The 22,151-nt window shown below is 38.5% G+C and overlaps 1 protein-coding gene across 1 annotated transcript in view; it reads right to left on the bottom strand.

Moving 5' to 3' along the window:
- Positions 1-22,151, bottom strand: part of HDAC8 (histone deacetylase 8) — a 338,343-nt gene that overhangs the window by 245,742 nt on the left and 70,450 nt on the right. Inside the window, exons 3-5 of the mRNA XM_045290240.1 lie at positions 10,805-10,917; positions 6,029-6,106; positions 5,219-5,327 (exon numbers count right to left, since the gene is read on the bottom strand). Of these exons, the coding sequence (XP_045146175.1) occupies positions 5,219-5,327; positions 6,029-6,106; positions 10,805-10,917 (300 nt within the window). The remainder of the gene's footprint in view (positions 1-5,218; positions 5,328-6,028; positions 6,107-10,804; positions 10,918-22,151) is intronic.

Here is a 22,151-nt window from a genome sequence, read left to right as displayed (position 1 = left end):
GGAAACAATTAGTCTAATGGACTACCTGAACATCAATCTCCACAACCCTGAGACTAGAAGAATTAGATAGTGCCTGGCTACCACTACCAACTGCTCTGAAAGGGATCACATTAGAAGGTACAGAATAGAGTAGGGTAAAAATGTTTAACAAAACTCAAAATTATGAAGTTGTTAGGCTTTCTGGTAGGATAGAAACTGGTGGAACTCTTGAGACTGTGGTACTTGGCCACCATTTAGGTACAGAACCGTTGCAACTCAATTTTCAGCCAAAAAATGGATAGATTTACAAAACAATAATAATCCTATTGAGATATGTAACACACCTTAGAATAGTCCTCTAAATGATATTAAAGGGGAACATTTACACAAGGACTAAGTTCAGAAGGATTAGGAAAGAAGGAGAAATTGAAACAGGAACCATAGGAAAAGGTGAGATTGATGATGTTCCTCCGAAGGAAATGCAATGTACTACATAAAATAGAATGTGTATGAATTGTTGAATGTAAAACTGATGATCTGTCTCTAACTCTACCCGATTCACAATAAAAAGCTAAAAAAGTACCATGAGATTAAAAAACGGGTTAGGTTTGTTTTTATTCATACAGTAGGAAAGGATTTACATAGAGCAGCCCTGGTAGCATAGTGGTTATGCACTGGGCTGCTAACCACAGGGTCAACAATTCGAAACCACCATCTACTCACAGGAGCAAGACAAAGCTTTCTACTCTTGTAAAGAATTACGATCTCAGAAACCCACAGAGACAGTTCTGCCCTGGACTGTATGGTCACTAAAATTCTAAATCAACTCCATGGCAGTGAGTTTGGTTTTAATTTTGTCTACAGAAAAGAAAAAAAACAACAACAGAAAATAAAGGGGGAAATAGATATTTTTCCGAATGAAGGACATATCATGTAGCCTCTTGGCAGGGGATGGGGGGCAGCGCCTGTTAACGGAACACCTCAAATCTGCAGTTTATACTAAAACCTTTCCCAGGCAGTGAAATGCGGAGTTGATAGGGAAAGGGAAAATCCCAGAGGTTGTTTGATGGGCAGAACAGCTTCAATAAGAACATGTACCAAATATTTAGGAAAGGCCAGATACTGCAAATTATACTTTGTAGGGTAATGAGTACTGACCCTTCATTTAAAGACCCAGAAAAAAGCTCTAATAAATATTGGGGCCAGCATGCTAAAAAGAACAATCTAGCTTCCTGTTAAGACAAATAAAGGCAACAAAATGTTGGGCACCAAATGAAAGGGAAGGAATCCTGGTGGAAAGTGTGTTACAGGCGTGGCTAACTGCAACGTCATCCGTTTAAAAACACCAGTGGCTCTGAGATACAAAGATAAGATTTACTACTCCTGTATAGATTTGCAGTCTCAGAAACCCACAGGGGCACTTCTGTTCTGTCCTAAGGTCACTCTATGCATCAGAATCTATGAGTTTTGGGGTTGAGTCAAGAAAGGGATTGAAAGGACAACAAAACAATTATCCTCCTTTCACACAGAACCACAGATATCTTTACTAGTTAAGTGGCACATGCAATTCTGATGTGAATGCCTTAACACATAACTGCAACTAAGAGCTGTAAAATTTGTGTTTTGAGGGTTTTGAACCTTCTTGCCTTACTTCACAAGTGGGCGACAGAATCATCACCAGTATCAATAGCCCAAGGCTGATTATTATGAAGTGGAGGTCAAACATATCTCCAACCTATTGATCAATTCTGACACCATCCTTCCCTCCCACTGCACTTTCTACTTCTTGGTTGATGTTATTGATTCAACTGTAGCCCTAAAAAATATTTGCCAACAGGGTTAGGACATGAGTGTAGGCATTACGTAATTCTCCTCCATTTTGCAATCTGATTTAATTATCCTGTGTGTTGTAAAGCCTAACTTAACCTATGATGTTGATATGGGAGGATTAGAGGCAGTTATCTTAATGAGGCAGGATATAATCAAAGATTAGACTGTATCTTGAGTCAAATTATTTTGAGATATGAGAGATTAAACAAATGAGTAGAGATCAGAGGGACTTATCTCCAAGAAAGAAAATCTGGGAGCTGACTGCATCTTCTGTACCCAGAATCCCTCAACTGAGAACCTCCTAGACCCAAGGGAAGATTGATGCCAAAACACATGGAGTTTTCCAAGGGATACCAGGCTGACATATTAGAAGAGCCAACAGGGGTAGAAAGCTTTCTCCTAAATACAGACTTCTAATTTCCTAATCGGTCAGAAAATAATTTTTTTTGTTAAAGCTACCCATTTGTGTTATTTCTGTTATAGAAATACTAGATAACTAAGAGAGATAGATTCAATAACTCACTCAATGTCCATATAATCGTGATCCCAGGATTGTGATTATGGAAGGGTTAGATTATAATTCAGGATCAGGAATGACTCTGGATATAGTTCTCTAGTCAGGGCAGCTTTTCGGTCTCTCCCTTGCTCCCTGGGCCTCTCCTGACCTGCTGGATCACATCAACTCTCTAACTCTGCCAATAAGTGTTTAGAGGCACCATACTCTGCAATAAGGTCTCAGCTTATCTCTCTGCTCCATGCATTGGCAAGCACAGCTGTAAGTCTCCTACCCCCAAACTCTCAGCTTTCTTGTTCTGTGGATTCGGACGCCTACCATACCATCTTGTACTTATCTCTTGGTTTTCCTGCTGCTGTTTTTCAACCATTGCCTGTTGTCTCGTGCTGTCTCTGGTGTTATAGCACTCTCTCTTGCTCTCTCTCTCTCTCTTCCTCCTGGGCATAGGAGGTTGTCAACACTTGGCTTCCAGGTCCAAAGGATACCCTCCATTCTTGGCTCTTCTCTCTTGCTGGTAGGGAGGTACCCTTTTTATACCTCTGGGATGGAACAATGGAAAAATGAACCAATCCCTTTGTTAGGGTTATATATTGTCATATTTATTTATTATTGATGGTTACATATTGTTAGCAATTTATTTGAGTCCCTACGTGGGCCACAATCAATTTAATTGCATACTCCCACCCGATCATTATGTTGGAATGACATGACCAGGCATGGGGAAAGGGGCCACATTGGGTAATTCACTGTACCACAAGGTCAAAGATTAAAACCATCAATGGCAAGCTCCATAAAGACCTCTTAAGTATGATCTGTCTTGGAAGAGCAGCCAGAGTATTCCTTAGAGGCAAGGATGGCAAGACTTAAGTCTTACATACTTTGTACATACTCATATTGTTGAGAGAGACCAGTCCCTGGGAAGGACATTATGCTTGGTAAGGTGGAATGGAGTGAAGAAAAGGAAGGCCATCAACAAGATGGAATGACACAGTGGCTGGAAACATGGGCTCAGGCATAGGAACAGTTGTGAAGATGGCACAGGATGGGGTAGTGTTTTCTTCTGTCCTGCATAGGGTCACTATGGGTCAGCACCAACTCAATGGTACCTAATAACAACAACAGCCAGGGTATATGATGAAAACTTGTAAAATTATAAAGAGGCTAGTGTTGCTGAACGATGACTTAATTTACTAAATTGTTTCAGTTAAGAGGTCCCACTGAAGCATAAAGCTTTTATTTTTTAATCATTCCATTTTGTTTATCTAATTTCCAGTGATGACAGTCAATGCAGGCTCCTTTGGAAATTCTTTGTGTCCACCAAAGTTTGGGAGAAATCTGAGCTGAGTAGGGAAGAGATCAAAAGCATTTCCCTTTATCAACTTCCCATTATTGTTCTTTGGAGCCCTGATGGCATAGTGGTTACATGTTGGACTGCTAACCTCAAGGTCAGCAGCTCAAAACTACTAGTTACTCTGTAGAGAAAGATGAGGCTTTCTACTCCCATGAAGAGTTAGTCTCAGAAACCCACGGGAGCAGTTCTATCCTTCCTTATAGGATCATCGTAAGTCGGAATTGACTGGATTGCAGTGAGTGTGAGCCTGTTTCCTTTCAGTTATTGTGGTTTTGTGATGTGTAGTTATAGTCAATTCCGATTAATAGCAACTGTATAGGGAAGTTCTACTTTGTCCTATAGGGTTGCTATGAGCCAATCTTCATTAAAAAAACTAAAATATTTGCTATTGAATTGATTCTGACTTGATTATGAATCACACTGGCCCTATGCAAGACAGCAGAATTTCCCCCTTTCCCCTTAGGATTTCCATGGTTGTGATCTTTATAGAAGCTGAAATCACTGTGTCACCATGATTCCTTCAATCCCCATATACTTAAATAATGTTGACATACATGCTGACTTCTAGGTTCACTTTCCCTGCTTCGATTTTCAAAAAAAGAATTTGTGCCTGACCATTCTTCTCACTATTCATAAATATGAGTTTAGCTCCACTATTTGGTAGGGACTTCAGCCCCAGTGACCTAAACATTGACACAAATATGTTGACCTACAAGTGGCTGTAACTCAATCCTTAACCACAGTATAAAAGGAAGAGATTCCAGATGCTATTTTTAATACAATAAATAGAACTCAAGAATGTGTAGTAACCAGTTATAGTCAATTTTCCAATATTCATATCAGTAGAGGGAAGTACAGATTTCAATATTAGAAAACTAGGACTAGCCCTCCCAAGCCTACGAAAATCATATATACAAATTTCTTTAGCAAAGAAATAGCAGGCAAGGCGGGCAGCCTAGAAATTCTTTCTTGATAAGGCCTTAATAATACTGGGTAAAAGCAGGGACAGCGCTCTGGTCCAACCACTTGGACAAATTGACAGTTACCTGATCAAGTGAGCACAATAAGAAGCATTAAAAAGCAACATGGATATACAGTGGTTGTCTTTTTCAAATTATTTCTTAAAAACAAAAATTCTATGAGATTGGGGGCCATTACACCCTACCATAAAGAGAATTAGGTATAAAAGAAACCAGAAGGGTATGAGTTCATGTGTTAAAGAGGGTAACCGGAGATAGATGTTTTCTTTAAGAACATTAATATTGTCCAAGGAAGAATGGGCAGCCATGTTCCAGCATGTAAATCCAGTGGCTCAGTGGAATACAGATTGTACTACCAGGTGGGAAGGCTACTGTACCCTTTAAAAAAGTGTAACAATTTAAATGTTCTGACACTCAAAAAGTATACAAACTCCAACTGTATGAGAAGAGACTTGGAGATGTTATCCCACTGTTCTTCCAGATCTGTTAATAAAGTATACACTGATTTAAAAATTTTATATATATATATATTCCTTTGTTCCTGGCTCCGCATGCCTTCCATACCTTTCACAGATGTGGTAATATTTCTCATCCTGTATGCCATCTTGAATGGGAACATTTACACTATAGTATCGTCCTTTCCCTAGGCCAACATCAGACAGATCACCTGTTCCTGTAAAAGAGAGTTAAGAGGGGAATGAGGATCACTTATTAATAATGTGAAAATACAAGTACTTGAATGAGGATCCTCTGGTAGCAATTCAGAAGACCTCAACGACCAGTTAAGAGAATAATCCTGAACTGATGGTTTCTAAGGAATTAAAATAAAGAGAAGTAATATGGAGAGGTAACTGTTTTATAAACAATGTTGGGGAAATAAGAAAACCAGACAGAAACAGAAAAGGCTTAGTTTCCATCTTGCTGGGTCAAAATGACTTTTTCATGCTACTTAAGCAACTCATTTCCATTGAGTTGATTCCAACTCATAGTGACCCTATAGGGCATAGGAGAACTGCTCCATAGTTTTTTCCAAGGCTTTGATTTTTTAGGAACGCACACTGCCTCCCACATGTTTCTCCCATGGAGGACTGATAGACTTGAACTACTAATGAGCACACCAGGGCTCCTTTTTGCTACTTTGGCTGTCAGAGCATCAATATATCATTTTAATGATCAGGATGTTAGGAATTAAAGGAGGTATCAGATAGTACAGAATAGGTGAGTTGCCTGTCTATAAAATCACCCTAATAACGCATGTTAAAATTTTGCATAGGAAAGTACCAATAAGGTATCAACAGTATGGATCTGCCCAAACATAAAATATAAGAAATATACAGAGAATTGTTGTATTTATTTCTCCGATGCAATACTTACCTGGGAAAAATCCTGGAGAGAATTTGTGTAATGATACAGTCATGACTTTGGATGTAAAACTGAAGGCATCTTGTACACCTACCAGAGAAAGAAGTATGAGAAGAATCACTTCATATATGGAATTGTTTGCCAACAAATAAAATTATAAAAAGCAATAGAGGTGGGAGCAAAGGGTTATAAAAAGGCAGTAAAATAATATTAACTTGAATGAAGAAGGCAAAGTAAATAAACAAGACTCTTCAGTGATTCCAATACACACGTTTGAGTACTATTGGCTTAAAAAAAAGAATAAGGATTTTTAAATACTTTATACAGAATGAATGAAATAAAAGGAATTGGAGAAAAATAGAGCACAAACAGCTGAAGAATAAAAAAAAACAAAAGCCTCTGTAGGATAAGTGAAGTTTAGGGACTACTTTTGAAAATTATAGCAAAGTATAAGAAGACTTTTTTTCTACAAGCAATGCTATACCTGAGGTCTCTTTGACAACAGTGAGAAAGCTAGAGCTCAGAATTGAGCCCAGGTATCACATAATTGCACAGAGAAACACAACTGCATATCACAGAACTGCACAAAGGAAACTGGTATATCTTAAAAGTTTTATGCTTTGTTTCATTTTAGTGCTTCTATAATTACATTCTTGGGAATTTATTCTCCAAGGAAGTACAATGTGATAATCCTTTGAAAAACATGACCAATACAAACATTAAGTGTTATATAATGAAACCTAATTATAAAGTACCTGCCTATAATACCAGATTTGTTATAAATGCAGGTCATGTAAAGTCCCCTGGGCAACTTATAATACATTTTCCTAGTGATAAAACATAGAAGGCTGAAAATATTCCTTGCCTTGTGCCTTAATAGCGGCTTTATAACTCTGTCATATAGCCTAGAGAAAGACAAGAGGCAAAAATATTTATCTATTTAAACAGAGTAAAAAATGAATAGAGGCCTAGAAGATAAAAACATGGATTTAAAATAACCCTCACAAAACACTTATACTGATATACGCACTTATACCAGTATATAAGGTGTCCTGGTGGTGTAGTGGAATACACAGTGGATTCCTAACTTCAAGGTCATCAGTCAAATTCACCAGGAGAAAGATGAGGATTTCTGCTCCCTAAGATTTACAGCCTGGTATCACACAGGAACAGTTCTAGTCTGTCCTATAGGGTCACTAGGCATTGAAATCAACTCAATGGCAGCAAGCGAAAGACACACTGCCCTCTTCCATGCCTTTCTTCTCAGAATCTCATATAACTGTACTACATTCAGATAATCAGTCTGTAAAATGGGAGCCCTAAGAGCAAGTTCAAACAAAGAATGTGTCTTTTTATATTTTTGGTCTTTATTAGAGATCAACAGAGACTTTAAAATATATTACATTTCTATGAATATCATAGGTACATATTTTAAATTTTCGCATGTCGTATCTTTTGCTCAAGGGAAGTAGTTAAACCAGTTCAAGATTTCAGACACAAAGCTTAAAGGGAAAAAAAGCACACAAAACAAATTATGAAAGAGCATTTCAATTTACAAACTGATGTATAAACCAGGAACATTCATGAAAATCCTGATTATCCGCCTAGAAAGGTTGTACCAATTTACATCTTGACTAATTGTGTAAGAGAGTTCCCATTTTTTCACACTGTGACTATCTTTGGATATCATTATTGCTTTTAATCTGTCAATACACCAACGGCAAAAATAATGGTTATGTTTTAACTTGCATTGATTTCTCGGAGTATTAAAGGGTTGAATAACTTTTATGTGTTCAGTGGTTGTATTTGTATTTCTTTTCATGGGAAATATCATGAGGCATTCTTATAAAATTATACTGAAAAGAAGCCATAGATAGATTGAGGGCAGGGGGTTTGGTGGGAAAGAGATTCGTTAAGAAAGTGAAAGATGCTGAGGACAGGATAAGAGTCGTCCGTCAGGGAAGCCCCTACATGATGCTGGTTATGGAGTCATGGGAGGTGGTTTGAAATAAACCAAATGCAGAGGGGCTGATACCAAAGGGCTCAAGTAGAAAGAAAATGTTTTGAAAAGGATGGCAGCATCTGTACAGGTTCATTTGATAGAATTGATTTATGGATTGTTAGAATATTTGTAAGAGCCTCCAATAAAATGATCAATAAAAAAATAGACACTAAAAAAAGCCCCAAATGTGTAAGGGTTTGCAGGTGGGGTGAGGGTTAGTGGAAAGGAGGTGGTGAAGAGGGGAAATAAACTGAAATGAAACACGCCATAAAAGCTGGCGAAAACAGGAAACTCTAACGGGTGCAGCAATAGCACTGCAAATGAAAAGCATGATGTCAGGTGACAGTCTTATTTCATTCTTATATGCTTCAACATTGTGGTTAGGTGCCGCCGAGTTCATTTTTCCACTCACAGGGTAGAACTGCTGCATAGGGTTTTGTAGGCTATAATCTTTACAGGAGCAGATTGCTAGATCTTTTTCCTGCAGGGCCGCTGGGTGGATTTGAACCATAAACTGTTTGGTTAGCAGCCACGCTTTAACCATTGCACCACCAGGGCTCCTTAGATGGTTTAGTTGAGTTGCTCTCTTCTCAGGCTATGATATGAATGAAGTTAGTACTTCATAGGTACTCAACAAATATTTTACTGAATCACTTCCACGTACATAATGTCTCACATACATCATGGCTGTTCAAGGCATTCACTGCACAGGATAGAAAGACATAAACAATTTGATTCCTGCTCTTAAGAAACTCACTAGTTTCTAAAGGCGAGAAGACAGGGGATCACTAAAAAATAAACTCACGATTGAAGACCATGTGTCACTAAACACCAAATCTGCAATAGAAATACTACAGGACTTGAGAGAAGGAAAAGAACTCTAGGGCTGGGGTGGTCAGGGTAAATCTGTTACTGTCAGAACCTGCGTTAAGGGGTAGAATTTGGAGATATAAAAATGGAAGAGAAAGCAAAAGTAAGTTAGGAAAAGGTAAAGGAAAGCTAGTAGGTAGGAATAAGTGAAATATCTCTATGATTTACTGAGAAGACTAGTCTGACGAGTAAGTAGAAGAAGGTAAGACTGGACAGATGAGGAGATGAAAGTGAGGTAGGCCTTAAAAATTAGGGAGGGTAGAGTGAGGACCTTACCTTGAATAGCACTATGCTTAAGGTGTGGCCTCGGGACTAACTGGAATGCTGTTAAAATGTAGATTCCCCGGTTCCATACCAAAGTTACTAAGCCAGGATATCTAGTGGGCGTGGCCCAAGAATCTTTGTTTTAAACCACACCCCCAAGTTCTTCAACTGACACACATTCATGTGTGAGAACCATTATTATAGACCAGGGGTCAGAATACTAAATGGCCAGATAGTAAATATGAGTAGCGTAAACTTTACAAATTAAGCCTCTCTTGCATATACATTTTTTTCCTTTTATAACCCTTCAAAAATGTAGAAACAATTCCTAGCTTGCTGACCATGCTAAAACAAGCTATCAGCCAAATGGCCTCTCCCACTTTAGGAAATAAGGAGTTGTGGAAAGGTTTTTGAGCAACACTGTGTTTTGTACTGGCTGAAATACCCAGATATTCACAAATATGATTCTTAAAGTACTGTATTGGTTGTTTTAAATCTCTTCTCTCTGCTACCTTTACTTTACTGCCACTGTTCCATAGTGGCATCCATCTAGGCCAGTGGTTCTCAGCTTTCCTAATGCTGCAACCCTTAAACACAGTCCCTCATGTTGTGCTGACCCCCCAACCATAACATTATTTTTGTTGCTAATTCATAACTGTAATGTTACTACTGTTATGAATCTGGCGACCCCTGGGAAAGGGCCATTCAACCTCCAAAGGGGTCGCGACCCACAGGTTGTGAACTGCTGATCTAGGCAATGTTCCCATGAGAGGTTTCCCCCACAACTGCTTTCTTCTTTGTCTGTTTTGGCAGCAGAATTGGCCCTAATCTCAGTTATGTATTATTGCTTTATTCTCTTATTCCTCAATTGTATTAGTTTATCTCCCCAAATCCCTGGAAACATGGAAGGAACACTAATGCGGGAAATAAGTGGGAAATATCCTAAGCCAAAAAATTTACTAGTTAAGCAAGTGATCCTGGATCAATGGGAATAGTACAGCTAACAGAAGAACGTGAAATAAACAGATTGTGAGTACCTATTATAGAATCTTTATATTCTAGATGCAAACTATATAGGAGAGTCTGTTAAGCCTTTTTGGTGGAATTTTCTGAGAAGGGATTAATGGAGTTAATGCAGATTTTTAGAACTTCTCCCTGGGAGGATGTGCTGGGTTTGCGCAGGATGAAATATTTTAGCAAAAGAATGAAAGTGGTACAGGTTCTTATCACGACAAAATCTGCTATCTTTATTGGTGCAAAAGTCATCTGCACACCACACATCATCTCTTTTACCTACCATCAAGGAGAAGAGAACTCTGTTAGGTCTTGCCCCAGAGTGCACTAAGAACCTATGGAAATGCACTGGGGAGGTTACTGAGGACTGAAATAAATACTAGGGAAGATTTCTATTTTTTAACATGCTCTATTTGACTATTTGGCAGTTGGTATTACTTTGGTATTTAAAGCAGCTTGGTTGGCAAGGCAGAGATTTCATCAGTTATAAGAATATACATGCTACTTACTTTAAGCTTCTCAATTAGGAGCAAATTTCATTGCCACAGGCACTTCTCTCACCAACTGCCCAGAAGCTGCTTTGCTGAAAAAAGTCTGCAGTCCCAGCATGGAAACATCTTTGAAGCTAAAGGCCTTACCATCGCCATGGTGCAGATCCAAGTCCACATAGAGAATACGGTCAAATTTCCGTCGCAGTCGTAATATTCCCAGGACAGCATCATTGAGATAACAAAAACCAGATGCTTCATCTCTGCAAGAAAACAAGTTGCTACAGTCAAAAGCAATCCAAGGGAGTCTTTACAGCCAAGGATCTAACCCTGAAGATCTATTCCCTTACAATTTCCCCTTCTTTTAAGAAAAACAAAAATCAATCTACAAGAATTAAAGAGTAAATGGCCCAGAATGAACAGGGAATGGAGTGCTTTGGTAAACTAAATATTCTAGTTGATGGGTAAAATTTTCCAGTCAGGATCTTACATTTTCAAAGAATTAGAATAGTTTAACCATATTAACCAAATAAAACTTTTCTCTGGTGATTGCTGAATCATCTCAGAATTTATAGTGGCCATGGGTCATCATAGGAGCCCTGAGTTAAGCTTTGGGCTGCTAACTGAAAAGGTGGGGATTCAAACCTACCAGAGTCTCTACAGGAGGAAGATGTTGAGGTTTTCTTCAATAAAGAATTATAGCCTTGAAAAACACATCAAGCAATTCTACTCTGTCCCTCAGGGTCACTATGAGTAGGAAAAAACTCAATGGCAGTAGATTTGTTTCGGGGTTTTTTGGGTCATCATGATGAACACTAATGATCAGTTTTTGACTTTATGAAAGCTAGAATCTACAAGGGCCCTTAAAGACAATCTTGATTAACCAGATGTAAACATTACAAATTAGATTATCTTTGTACTCATTCAATGACATAACCTAGATGCCAACTAAGTTTCAGCACTTATAAAAAACTGACTATAGAATGTACCACTGCAAAACCTCCCAGGCAGTATAATATGGGTACCTTTGTGTAAATATAAGTATTACAGGGGAGACTTTAACAACCTTTCCTAAAGTTGCTTCCTTCCTTCACAAATGTTGTTCTGGCTTCATTGGTATTCTTTAGCTTCTTTTGCTATTGGTAATATTACGTAAGCCTTTCTGAGTAGATGTAAAAGGATATCTGTTATCATCAGGCATGCATTATCATTTGTTTTTAAGGTCCCATTCTAAATACTTGTTTCTTCTGCTTCCATAGACTTCAAATATCTAGATAATTTTTCTAAGTTCTCCCTGATATTTCACTTGAAAAGAATTCTTGGCAGAAGCTTCATGTAGGTGGAAATTTTTGTCCAGTTCCTACATAATTAGTAAGCTTTATGATATCTCGTAATAATAACATTTGTAATAACATTTACATATTCTGAACAATACCCTGACTCACGGGGTATTGTTCATCACTGGATGAATGGAAAAGTAAAATGTGGCATGTACACACAATGGAATACTATTCAAAGATAAAGAAAATTGAGTTGCTGAAACATCTTACAATGTGGATGAGCCCAGAAGACATTGTATTAGACAAAATAAGTCAACCATAGGCACACACATAAATATTGTATATTCTCATTTTTATGAAATGACATGAATACACAGAAACTAATGTTCATTAGGTAAATCTTTGGCAAACAGAACTTCTAAATAATTTTTGTTTAATATAAACAACTATGCCTTTTCTGATTTAACACTGTTAAGCAAAATGTACATGTAGATTTTTATACTACTCATGTATATTCCTAATCTGATTGATTAAACTAACATTAGTTCTACCAAATTATTACACTATGAAAAAAATGTATATTTAACTACATCATCATTATATTGAAAAACTTTATTTCAACAGTAATTATGTTTTATGGTATGTCAGCATGAAGATAATTTACAAGCTATCCAGCAGGGAAGCAAATAAGCCCACATGGAAGAAGCACACCAGCCTGTGTGATCATGAGGTTTGACAGGATCAGATATCAGGAAGCAAAAGATCCAAAACACACAACTATATTGATGCGAATGAGGGGGTTTGGAGACCCAAAGCTCATCTGAAGATAATTGGATATTCTGCCACAGAAGGGTTATAAGGAAGGGATGATTCAACCATGATGCAGTATAGCACCGACAAAACACACATCGTTCCTCTAGTTCCTGAATGCTTCCTCCTCCCCCACTACCTTGACCCAGTTCTACCTTACAAATCTGGCTAGACTGGAGAACACACATTGGTACAGATAAGAGGTCTCAACACATGGAATTCAGGACAGATAAACCCCTCAGGAACAATGGTGGGAGTGGCGATATCGTGAGGGTAGGGGGCTGGTCAGGGAGGGGGAAGGGGGAGAAAGGGGCACCCATCATAAGGTAATATATATAGCAACCACCACTCCCCCCCACCAAGGGGATGAATAACAGAAACGTGGATGAAGGGAGGCAACAGACAGTGTAAGATATGAAACAATAATAATATATAATTGATCAAGGATTCATGAGGGTGGGAAGGTGGGTGAGGGAGGGGGAAAAAGAGGAGGTGATACCAAGGGTTCAAGTAGAAAATGTTTTGGAAATGATGATGGCAACATTTGTACAAATATGCTTGATAAAACTGATGTATGAAATGTTATAAGAGCTGTAAGAGCCCCCAATAAAATGATTTTTTAAAGAGACAATTTACAAGCTCGTTAGGTGATGAAAACCCTAGATTGATACTAAACTGAACTAATTAAAGGATGTTCTTTAGAGAGATCATTTTAAAACAAGAGAATTCTGAAACACTGTAAAATTTCAGTCTTACATATTTTTGTGTATTTTATATGATACAGAGATCAATAGCTGATAAGTGTGTTCATTTTTTCCACTTTGAGAAATTGTACTATTGGGGAGGTATATTGATATACAAAGTTGTTAAAAAGATTACAGAGGGAATTTTATTTGTGGAGATCAAAGCTGTTAGGATTACTTAAAAGAGGGTATTAAATATTTTAAAAAACTCAAACTCACTGCCATAGAGTCGATGCTGACTCCTAGTGACCTTATAGGACAGGGTAGAACTGTCTCTGTGAGTCTTTGAAACTGTAGCTGTTTATGGAAGTGGAAAACCCTGTCTTTCTCTCCAGGATCATCCAGTAATTTCAAACTGCTGACACCTTGTAGACCACAGCCCAGTGAGTAACCATTACGCCACTAAGGGTCAAATATTACACTGCCCTTGGATTACTGGGTTGTTATTTATTTTTACCTTTTAAACAGTTTTTAATTGTAAATTAGGTGGAGGTTAGCATTTGAGATAAAGTCTTATTTTTAGTGAATGCTCATCATCTATGTTGTCATCTACTGTGTGTTTCCTTCATTGTGTTTGAAAGTTTGTCAGTGTCCTGCAATAAGGCTAAGATTACCTGTTTTCTCATTGATGGTCTTTAGAGCTCTCAAGTTTACATTTAAGTTTTTGATCCCTCTTGGATTCATTTCTGTATGTGGGGTGGGGTGAGTCTTGTTTCATTCTTCTACAGATGGAGATGATTCCATTTTTCAAGCACTATTTGTTGAAGAGAATATCTCTGTCCCATTTAATGTATTTTGGCTCATGGTCAATGATCAGTTGTTTGTAAGTGGATGGATTCATTTCTGAGTTTTGTATTCTGTCCTGGTTTATGTATCTATTATTGTACCAGTAGCAGGCTATTTTGACTACTGTGGCTATGTAATAGGTTTTGAGATCAGAAAGTGAGGGATTTCCTGCTTTATTCTTCTTAAAAATGTTATTTGCTTAGAATTGGAAACAACCTAAATTTCCATCAATAGACGAATGGATTAGAAAACTCTGGCACACACACATAATGGAGTACCACGCATCACTAAAAAGCACTGATGATCACATGAAGCACACCTTCTCATGGGAAGAGTTGGGGAAAATTATGCTAAGCAAAGTTAGCCAATCACAAAAGCTCAAGTGCAACATGAGTCCACTGAGCTAAGTACAATGAGCACAGTAGGTATTACAATGAGCACAGTAGGTATGGAAGAAAAGCCACTTATCTCACACTATACGGGTTGAGGTCCAGGCAATCGGTCGGGAGACAGACCAAACCCAAGGATGTACATGTCATTCCAACACAAAGAAGGGGAAAGGAGGGCTGAGGAGCAGAAAAGGGGGGGGGGGGGATGGTACCAGTGGAGCAGGGCACTAATCCACTCAGGGGGAGGATATTGTTTAGGTCTCCAAAGAAATGGGAGTGTGAGTGCTGACCCCACCACAGTGCACCAAACCTTGAGGATAACATAACAACATGGAACATCGCATGAACAGAGAGGTCTACAGGGCAGGCCCCAATGAGCAATTGACCCCCTCCCTAGAAGTACGTGTTACAGAGGACAACACTAAACCTACAGGTTGGGGAGAGGGGCCTGCCAGCCATGCCCACACAGAGGAAAGCCAAGAAGGAAAAAGAGAGAGCAAGGCACTAGACCCCATACTGGCACACCAAGTCTAAGGACAACGTCCCTGTACGGAGCTGCTAAGACACAGAGAGGGCTGTAGGGCCGACACCAGCTTGAGACGTGATGTACCCTCACTGGAGCATACCATGAGAGAGGACAATACTGGGGACACACAATGGGGAGTGAGTCTGGTCTGACCTTCCTCCACAGTGGGGTGAACCAAGAAGGGAACATAACAGATCAGCAACGGGAGCAAACCCAAGCCACAAGCCCCTGAGGACTCCCCAAAATTGACTTCAGGCTAGGAGCGGCAGTTCCTGGATCCCCCAGAACCTGTGAGGAGATAGTCATAAAGGTCAGCGGGCAGACCTGGAATTATGTACGCTTTTTTTTTTTGCTAGTTTTTTTCTCTTTTTATTCAATCTTCTGTTTTCTTTTTGTTTTGTCTCCATTATTGTTGTTTTGGCTACCTATATAAGATAGGTATAGGACACAAACCCAAGGAGAAAGTGGGGGAAGGAGGCAGGGGTAAGGGGTGGTAAGCAAACAATGTCATAGACAGGGGAAAAACTAGGGAATTATAAGCAACAGCAAGGAGGACATATAGATCCTGGGGGTGCTGGAGCAACAGCAATCAAACTGAGAGGAATTAGTAAGAGGCAGAAGGGCAAGCTTGATGGTGGGATAGGAGGAAGGTAAAAGGAAACAGAGGAAAGCTCTAGGAAGCAAAGCTATGGATAGAGGTATAACAAAGGTTTGTATTCATGTAAATATATTAATTCATAAAAATAGAGGTATTGGCCTATGTACATATATTTGTATGGCAATACACTGAGGAAGTGAACGGACTTTGGGCCTCTGCTCAAGCCCTCCCTCAACGCAAGACCACTTTGTTCTAATAACCTGGCATTCTCTGATGCTCATCTTCCCACATGTTCGCTGAAGACAAAACAAGTGCATAAAGAAATGCGGTGAAGAAAGCTGATGGTGCCTGGCTACCAAAAGATATAGCATCTGGGGTCTTAAAGGATTGAAGTTAAACAAGCTGCCATCTAGCAGAGAAGCAACAAGCCCACATGGAAGAAGCATACCAGATCATGAGATGACGGGATAGGGTAATAGGCATCAGAAGATCCCAAACAAAGAAATGACAACAAAAAACATACTACTGAGAACGATGGGGGGGGGGGGGGGGTTGGAGCAGAGACCTATTCAACAAGGTAGTACTGCCCTTGTGAGTTCTAAGACTGTAACTCTTTACAGGAATAAAAAGATATGATTCTTGCTAGCTCTATAATTAAAATCCCTTTATTTTTCTTTGTTCTCCCTTATTCAGTGTCCAACTGTACAAGCCCCCAATAAAATGATTTTTTAAAAAGGTGATTTGACAGGTTTTACCACTTTAATTCATAACAACCTCAAAATTAAAGAAAAAAGAATACCTTCTATATGTATATATATGTATGTATGTATGTATATGTGTGTGTGTGTGTGTGTGTATGCCTTTTCCAACATGGCTTCTTTTATTTGATATAATTTTAAAAACCTTTTAATTAGTAGGCTTTACTTTTTTAGAACAGTTTTAGGTGTACAGACATAATGAGATAAATAGCAGACTTCCTATGTAGTAGCTCCTCTCCCTCCCCCTGACAGTTTTCTCTATTATTAGCATCTTACATTAGTGTCATACATTTGTTGTAATTAATGAACTTAAAACATATCACAACATGATGGCTACACAGCTAATTGTGCATAGCTTACATTAAGATGTATTCTTCTATGGGTTTTGACAAACGCCATTTTGAGAATGTCATATATCCACCATTACAAAACCATAAGTAATGGTTTTAACACTCCAAAAAAATCTCCATTCCAGAACCTATTTAACCTTCTTTCACTCCCACAGGCTCCAGCAAACATTGATCTTTTTCACTGTCTCTACAGTTTTGCCTTTTCTAAAATGTCACATAGTTGGAAGCATACAGTATGTAGGCAGTCTCTTCAGACTGGCTTCCTTCATGTAGCAATGTGCATTTTAGGTTCCCTCTATTTTTGTAACTTGATTGCTCATTATTTTGTGTCACTGAATACAAGGAGCCTTGGTGGTACAGCAGTTATGTGTTGGGCTGCTAACTCAGCAGGAGAAAGATGGGCCTTTCTACTCCCAAAAAGATTTATAGTTTCAGAAACTCACAGGGGTAGTTCTACCCTGTCCTACAGGGTCAATATGGGATGGCACTGACTCATGGGCAGGGAGTTTGAGTGTGGATGTACAACTACTTCCTACAAACATATGGTGCATTCAAATTTTGTTCAGATACCATATTTCATTTATATTTTAATATAAATCTATTATATGGGTATTCCAAAGTTTACTTATATATACACTGATTATCTGCCATCAAGTGGATTCTGACTCATAGCCAATGCTATAGGACAGGGCAGAACTCCCCTTGTGGGTTTCTGAGACTGTACTTCTTTAGGGGGGTAGAAAAAGCCTCATCTTTCTCCTGCTGTGTGGCTGGTGTTTTCAAACTACTGACCTTTTGGTTAGTAGTCCTATTGTGAGGATAGTGCAGGACCAGGCAGTATTTCCTTCTGTTGTACATAGGGTCGCTATGTGTTGGAACCAACTCGATGGCAAATAATAACAACATCATAAACTGATGGACATTTGGGTTGTTTCCACATTTTAATTATTATATAGAATGCTGCTAGAAGTATTCATGTGCAAACCTTTGTGTGAACATATGACTTCATTTCTATTTAATACCTATAACAATACTTAGGAGTAGAATTGATGGCATGAATAGCACATTTTAAAATACTTCTCAGGAAACTTCAAATTGTTTTCTAAAGTAGCTACATTTCCACCAGCAATATCTGATGGTTTCCATTTCTTTATCCTTGACAATGTTTGTTATTATGTGTCTTTTTAATTATAGCCCTCTAGGGAGTATGAAAGGAGTCTGGTGGTACTGTGGGTTAGGTGTTGGGCTGCTAAGCACAAAGGCTGTGGTTTAAATCCATAAGCTGCTGCTAGGGAAAAATATGAGTCTATCTGTTCCCTTGGAGATTTCTAGCCTAGGAAACCATATATAGCAGTGGTTCTCAACCTTCCTAATGCTGCAACCCTTTAATACAGTTCCTCATGTGTGATGACCCCCCCCAACCATAGTAGTTTTGCTACTGTTATGAATCGGGCAACCCCTGTGAAAGGGTCGTTCGACCCCCAAAGGAGTCCCAACACACAGGTTGAAAACGACTGCTATACAGGGTCCCTATGAACTGGAATCCAATCTAGAGTAATGAGTTTGGTTTTGGTTAGTGGGTGTGAAACAGAACCTCATCACACATTTTTGGTATATTGGGTTATGTGTTGGGTTGCTAACCACAAGATCAGCAGTTTGAAACCACCAGCAGCTCCTTGAGAGAAAGATTAGCCTTTCTACTTCTATAAACATGTACGGTCTCAAAAACCAACAGGGGCAGTTCTATTCGGTTCTATAGGGTTGCTATGAGTTGAAATCAACTCGATAGCAGTGAAGTGTTTTTTTGGTTTGATTTTGGGTTTAATGACTAATGAAGGTTCTTGTTGCTGTTAGGTGCTGTTGAGTTGGTTTTAACTTATAATGACCCTGTGTATAACAGAACGAAACACTGTCCAGTCCTGTACTATCCTTAAAATTGTTGGTTCCTAGGTAGTGTAAATGGTTTGTGTATGCCTGTGAACCTAAAGGTTGGTGGTATGAATCTACCTGTGGAAGAAAAGGCTGGCAATTTGCTTCTGTCGAGCTTATCGCCAAGAAAACTTTATGGAGCAATTCTACTCCATAAGAAATGAACTTGCTGATTCAGAATCAACTCAATATCAACAACAAAAAATCTGACTGAAAATATTGAGCATCTTTTCATGTGCTTTACATATATTCTTTGGTAAAATGCTTACCACACCCATTTCATAATTGGGGTGTTTATCTTCTATCACTGCATTGCAAGAGTTCTTTGTATATTTTAGTTACAAGATAAGATGTACATATATTTTTTCATGGATTGTAGCTAGTATTTTCATTTTCATAATGGTATCTTTTGAGGGATTTACTTTTAATTTTGATGAAGTGCAATTTACCATCTTTGTTTCTTTAATGAGTCATATTTTTGTTTTGAAATCTAATAAATCTTTTTCTACCTGAAATTTCATAGCAAGGGTAAGGGGATTTCAGGAATAAAATGGAAGGTGGGAGGGGGTGGAGTCACTAGAAGTGATTGTGATTACACAACTCATTTTTAAGGCAATTTAACCACGGGGGTGGGGGGTGGGGGTGTTATAACATGGATGTGGTAATGATTGTACATTTCTCCTTGATATGACTGAACAACTGAACTACTGAATTGTATGATATGTAAATTATGTGCCATTAAAACTGTTGAAAAAAGAAATATTCTGCAAAAGAAAGTTTTATACTTTTAGTAGTACTTACATTTAAGACTCGGGCATTTTGAGTTAATTTTTATGTATGGTGCAAAGTAAGGTTCTAATTTTATGTTTTTGTATGTTGATATCTAACTGTTCCATTATATATTTTCATCTCACCATATATTTTTAAGAGTTCTAAGAATAACTGATTTCTGAATTTTTATTTAAAAATATTTAAACCTAAAGGAGTGGAGAATGGTACAATGCGTAGTCATATTACTACTAGTTTCCCAAATGCGTTGTCTCCTCTTTACACATACATCATTTGTAAGTAAGCTGCAAATATGATTACATCACTCCTATACTTCAGCATGTAACGCCTAAAAAGAGGACACATGGGCAAATTGGGCAAATCCAATGCAAAAAGACTTCTTTAAAGTTGTAGAAAGCAAAGATGTCGTTGTGATGACTGCATCTGAGCAATATCTGAGCATGTATCTTAGCCTCGCTGTGGTCATGTTAATCTCTTCATATGTATGTGACAGCTTGACAATGAAAAAGTATATCATAATAATTGATGGATTGGAATCTTGGTATTGGCAAAGGCAATTGAATAAAGAAGACCACACAAACTAGTCGTAGAAGAAATACATCCAGAATATTTTTAGAAATGAGTATGGTCAGAGTTTAGCTTGCTTAATTTGGATGCATGATAAGGAAAGACCATTCACTAAGCATCACGCTTAGTAGAGGGTCAGCAAAAACTAGAGAAACCCTCAGTGAAAGAGAGTGACACAAAACCACAGCTATGGGCTCAAACACACCAAAGGCCATAAAAAGGGCACAGGATCAAGAAGCATTTCATTCTGTTAAACCAAGTTTGCCATGTGTCACAGCCAACTTGATGACAATTAATACAAAACAGTCTGTATTCCGATTTCTCCAACGTTTTAAGAAATGTCTTTAATAAAACTGTTTATGAACGTGCCCCCTCCCCCACAACAATTCAGGATTTAATCAAGATGGACACATTGTATTTGTTAGATCTTATTGTTCTCTTTCCATCTAGAACAATTCCTCTACCTTGTTTGGTTGTACAAGATAATGGGATTTCTGAAGAGCCCAGTCCAGCTTACTTCGTAGATGTCTAACATTCTAGGTTTCTTCACAGTTAGTTTCAGGTTAAATATCGTTTAGTAAGAATAATTGAAAAACAAAATATATGAATTGCTGAATAGAAAAACTTGATCTGCTCTGTTAATCTTTACCCAATTCACAGCAACACGTTTTTTTAAAAGGGAGAAAAACAGAATATTTCATAAATGATACTCTGTACTTATTACATCACATCAGGAGGCACAATGTCAGGTTGTCCTGCTACTGACAGTGCTAACTTTAATCACTTGTTTAACCTAGTAACTGCCAGATTTTCCCATTGTAAATGTGCATTTTCCCCTTTGTAATTAGTAAGTAATTTGTGGTGACAATTTGAGACGATCTGAATATCCTGTTCCCGAAAATGTTTTTCACTTAATGGTTTTAGCATCCCATTACCATCAAGATTTTTACAACTAATGACACAAACCGACAAAGACTAATTACTAAAATCTACAATATACTACAAGTCTAGAGCAAGAAAAAAACTCTCTGAGAAGATGTGGCAAAGGACCTGAACAGACGATTCATAAAGGATGCAACCTGAATGGCTAATGAACACATGAGGAAATGCCCTCGTGTTCTAGACATCGGGAAATGCAAGTACAAAAACCCCAGAACTGTAGCACAGCTTAAGAGAACAACAAATGCTGGAGAGAGTATGCAGAAATAGAAAGCCTTATCCACTGCTGGAGGGTTTGTAAATACGTACAACCACTGTGGAAAGCAGTATGGCAATTCCTAAAACCGATAGCAGTGGAAATATCACATGACCTTGCAATACCATTACTGGGCATATACCCCAAATAAAAAAGAGACAGATCACGAACAGATGTATGCTCTCCCGTGTTCATCGCAGCACAGTTCACAATAGCAAGAAGTTGGAAACAGCCTAAATTCCCATCAATAGAAGATCGGATATAAAAAAAATGGTATGTACACACAATGGAATACTACGCATCCCTAAAAAACAGTGATGAAAATATGAAACACCTCATGACATGGAGGGATCTGGAAAACGTTACATTGAGTGAAGTTAGTCAATCACACAAGTACAAACACTGCTTGAGTCCATTGCCTTAGGGACAAGCAAAAGGACAGGCATAAGCTCAGGCTTTCAGAGGAGCCAATCTGCTGGCTAGGGTGACCAGACAGCCGGTAGAGTTCAACTGTTACCAATGAACCACACACCATCCTCTCGAGGTGTATAACTTGAAGGTCACTTAAGCAGAAGGTTCTTCACATCAGCTGGGATAAAATTGTCAAGGGAGGGGGAAGGGATGCTGCCCAATAGTGGCTGCCATGCAAAGTTATGACGAGGTCCCCCCAGACAGGTAGACATACCTATCAGAGGGAAGTGGGATACTATGTATGGCTCACCTAAAAGAATGGCACATAGGCTTCATCTCATGTACTAATTCCATTTAATTGATAGT

Source organism: Echinops telfairi, unplaced genomic scaffold, assembly GCF_000313985.2.
Source record: "Echinops telfairi isolate 266 unplaced genomic scaffold, ASM31398v2 ScPeMD7_34;HRSCAF=130, whole genome shotgun sequence".
NCBI lineage: Eukaryota > Metazoa > Chordata > Mammalia > Afrosoricida > Tenrecidae > Echinops > Echinops telfairi.
Note: the sequence above shows the minus strand (reverse complement) of the source record. Positions and strands in the feature narration are given on the sequence as shown.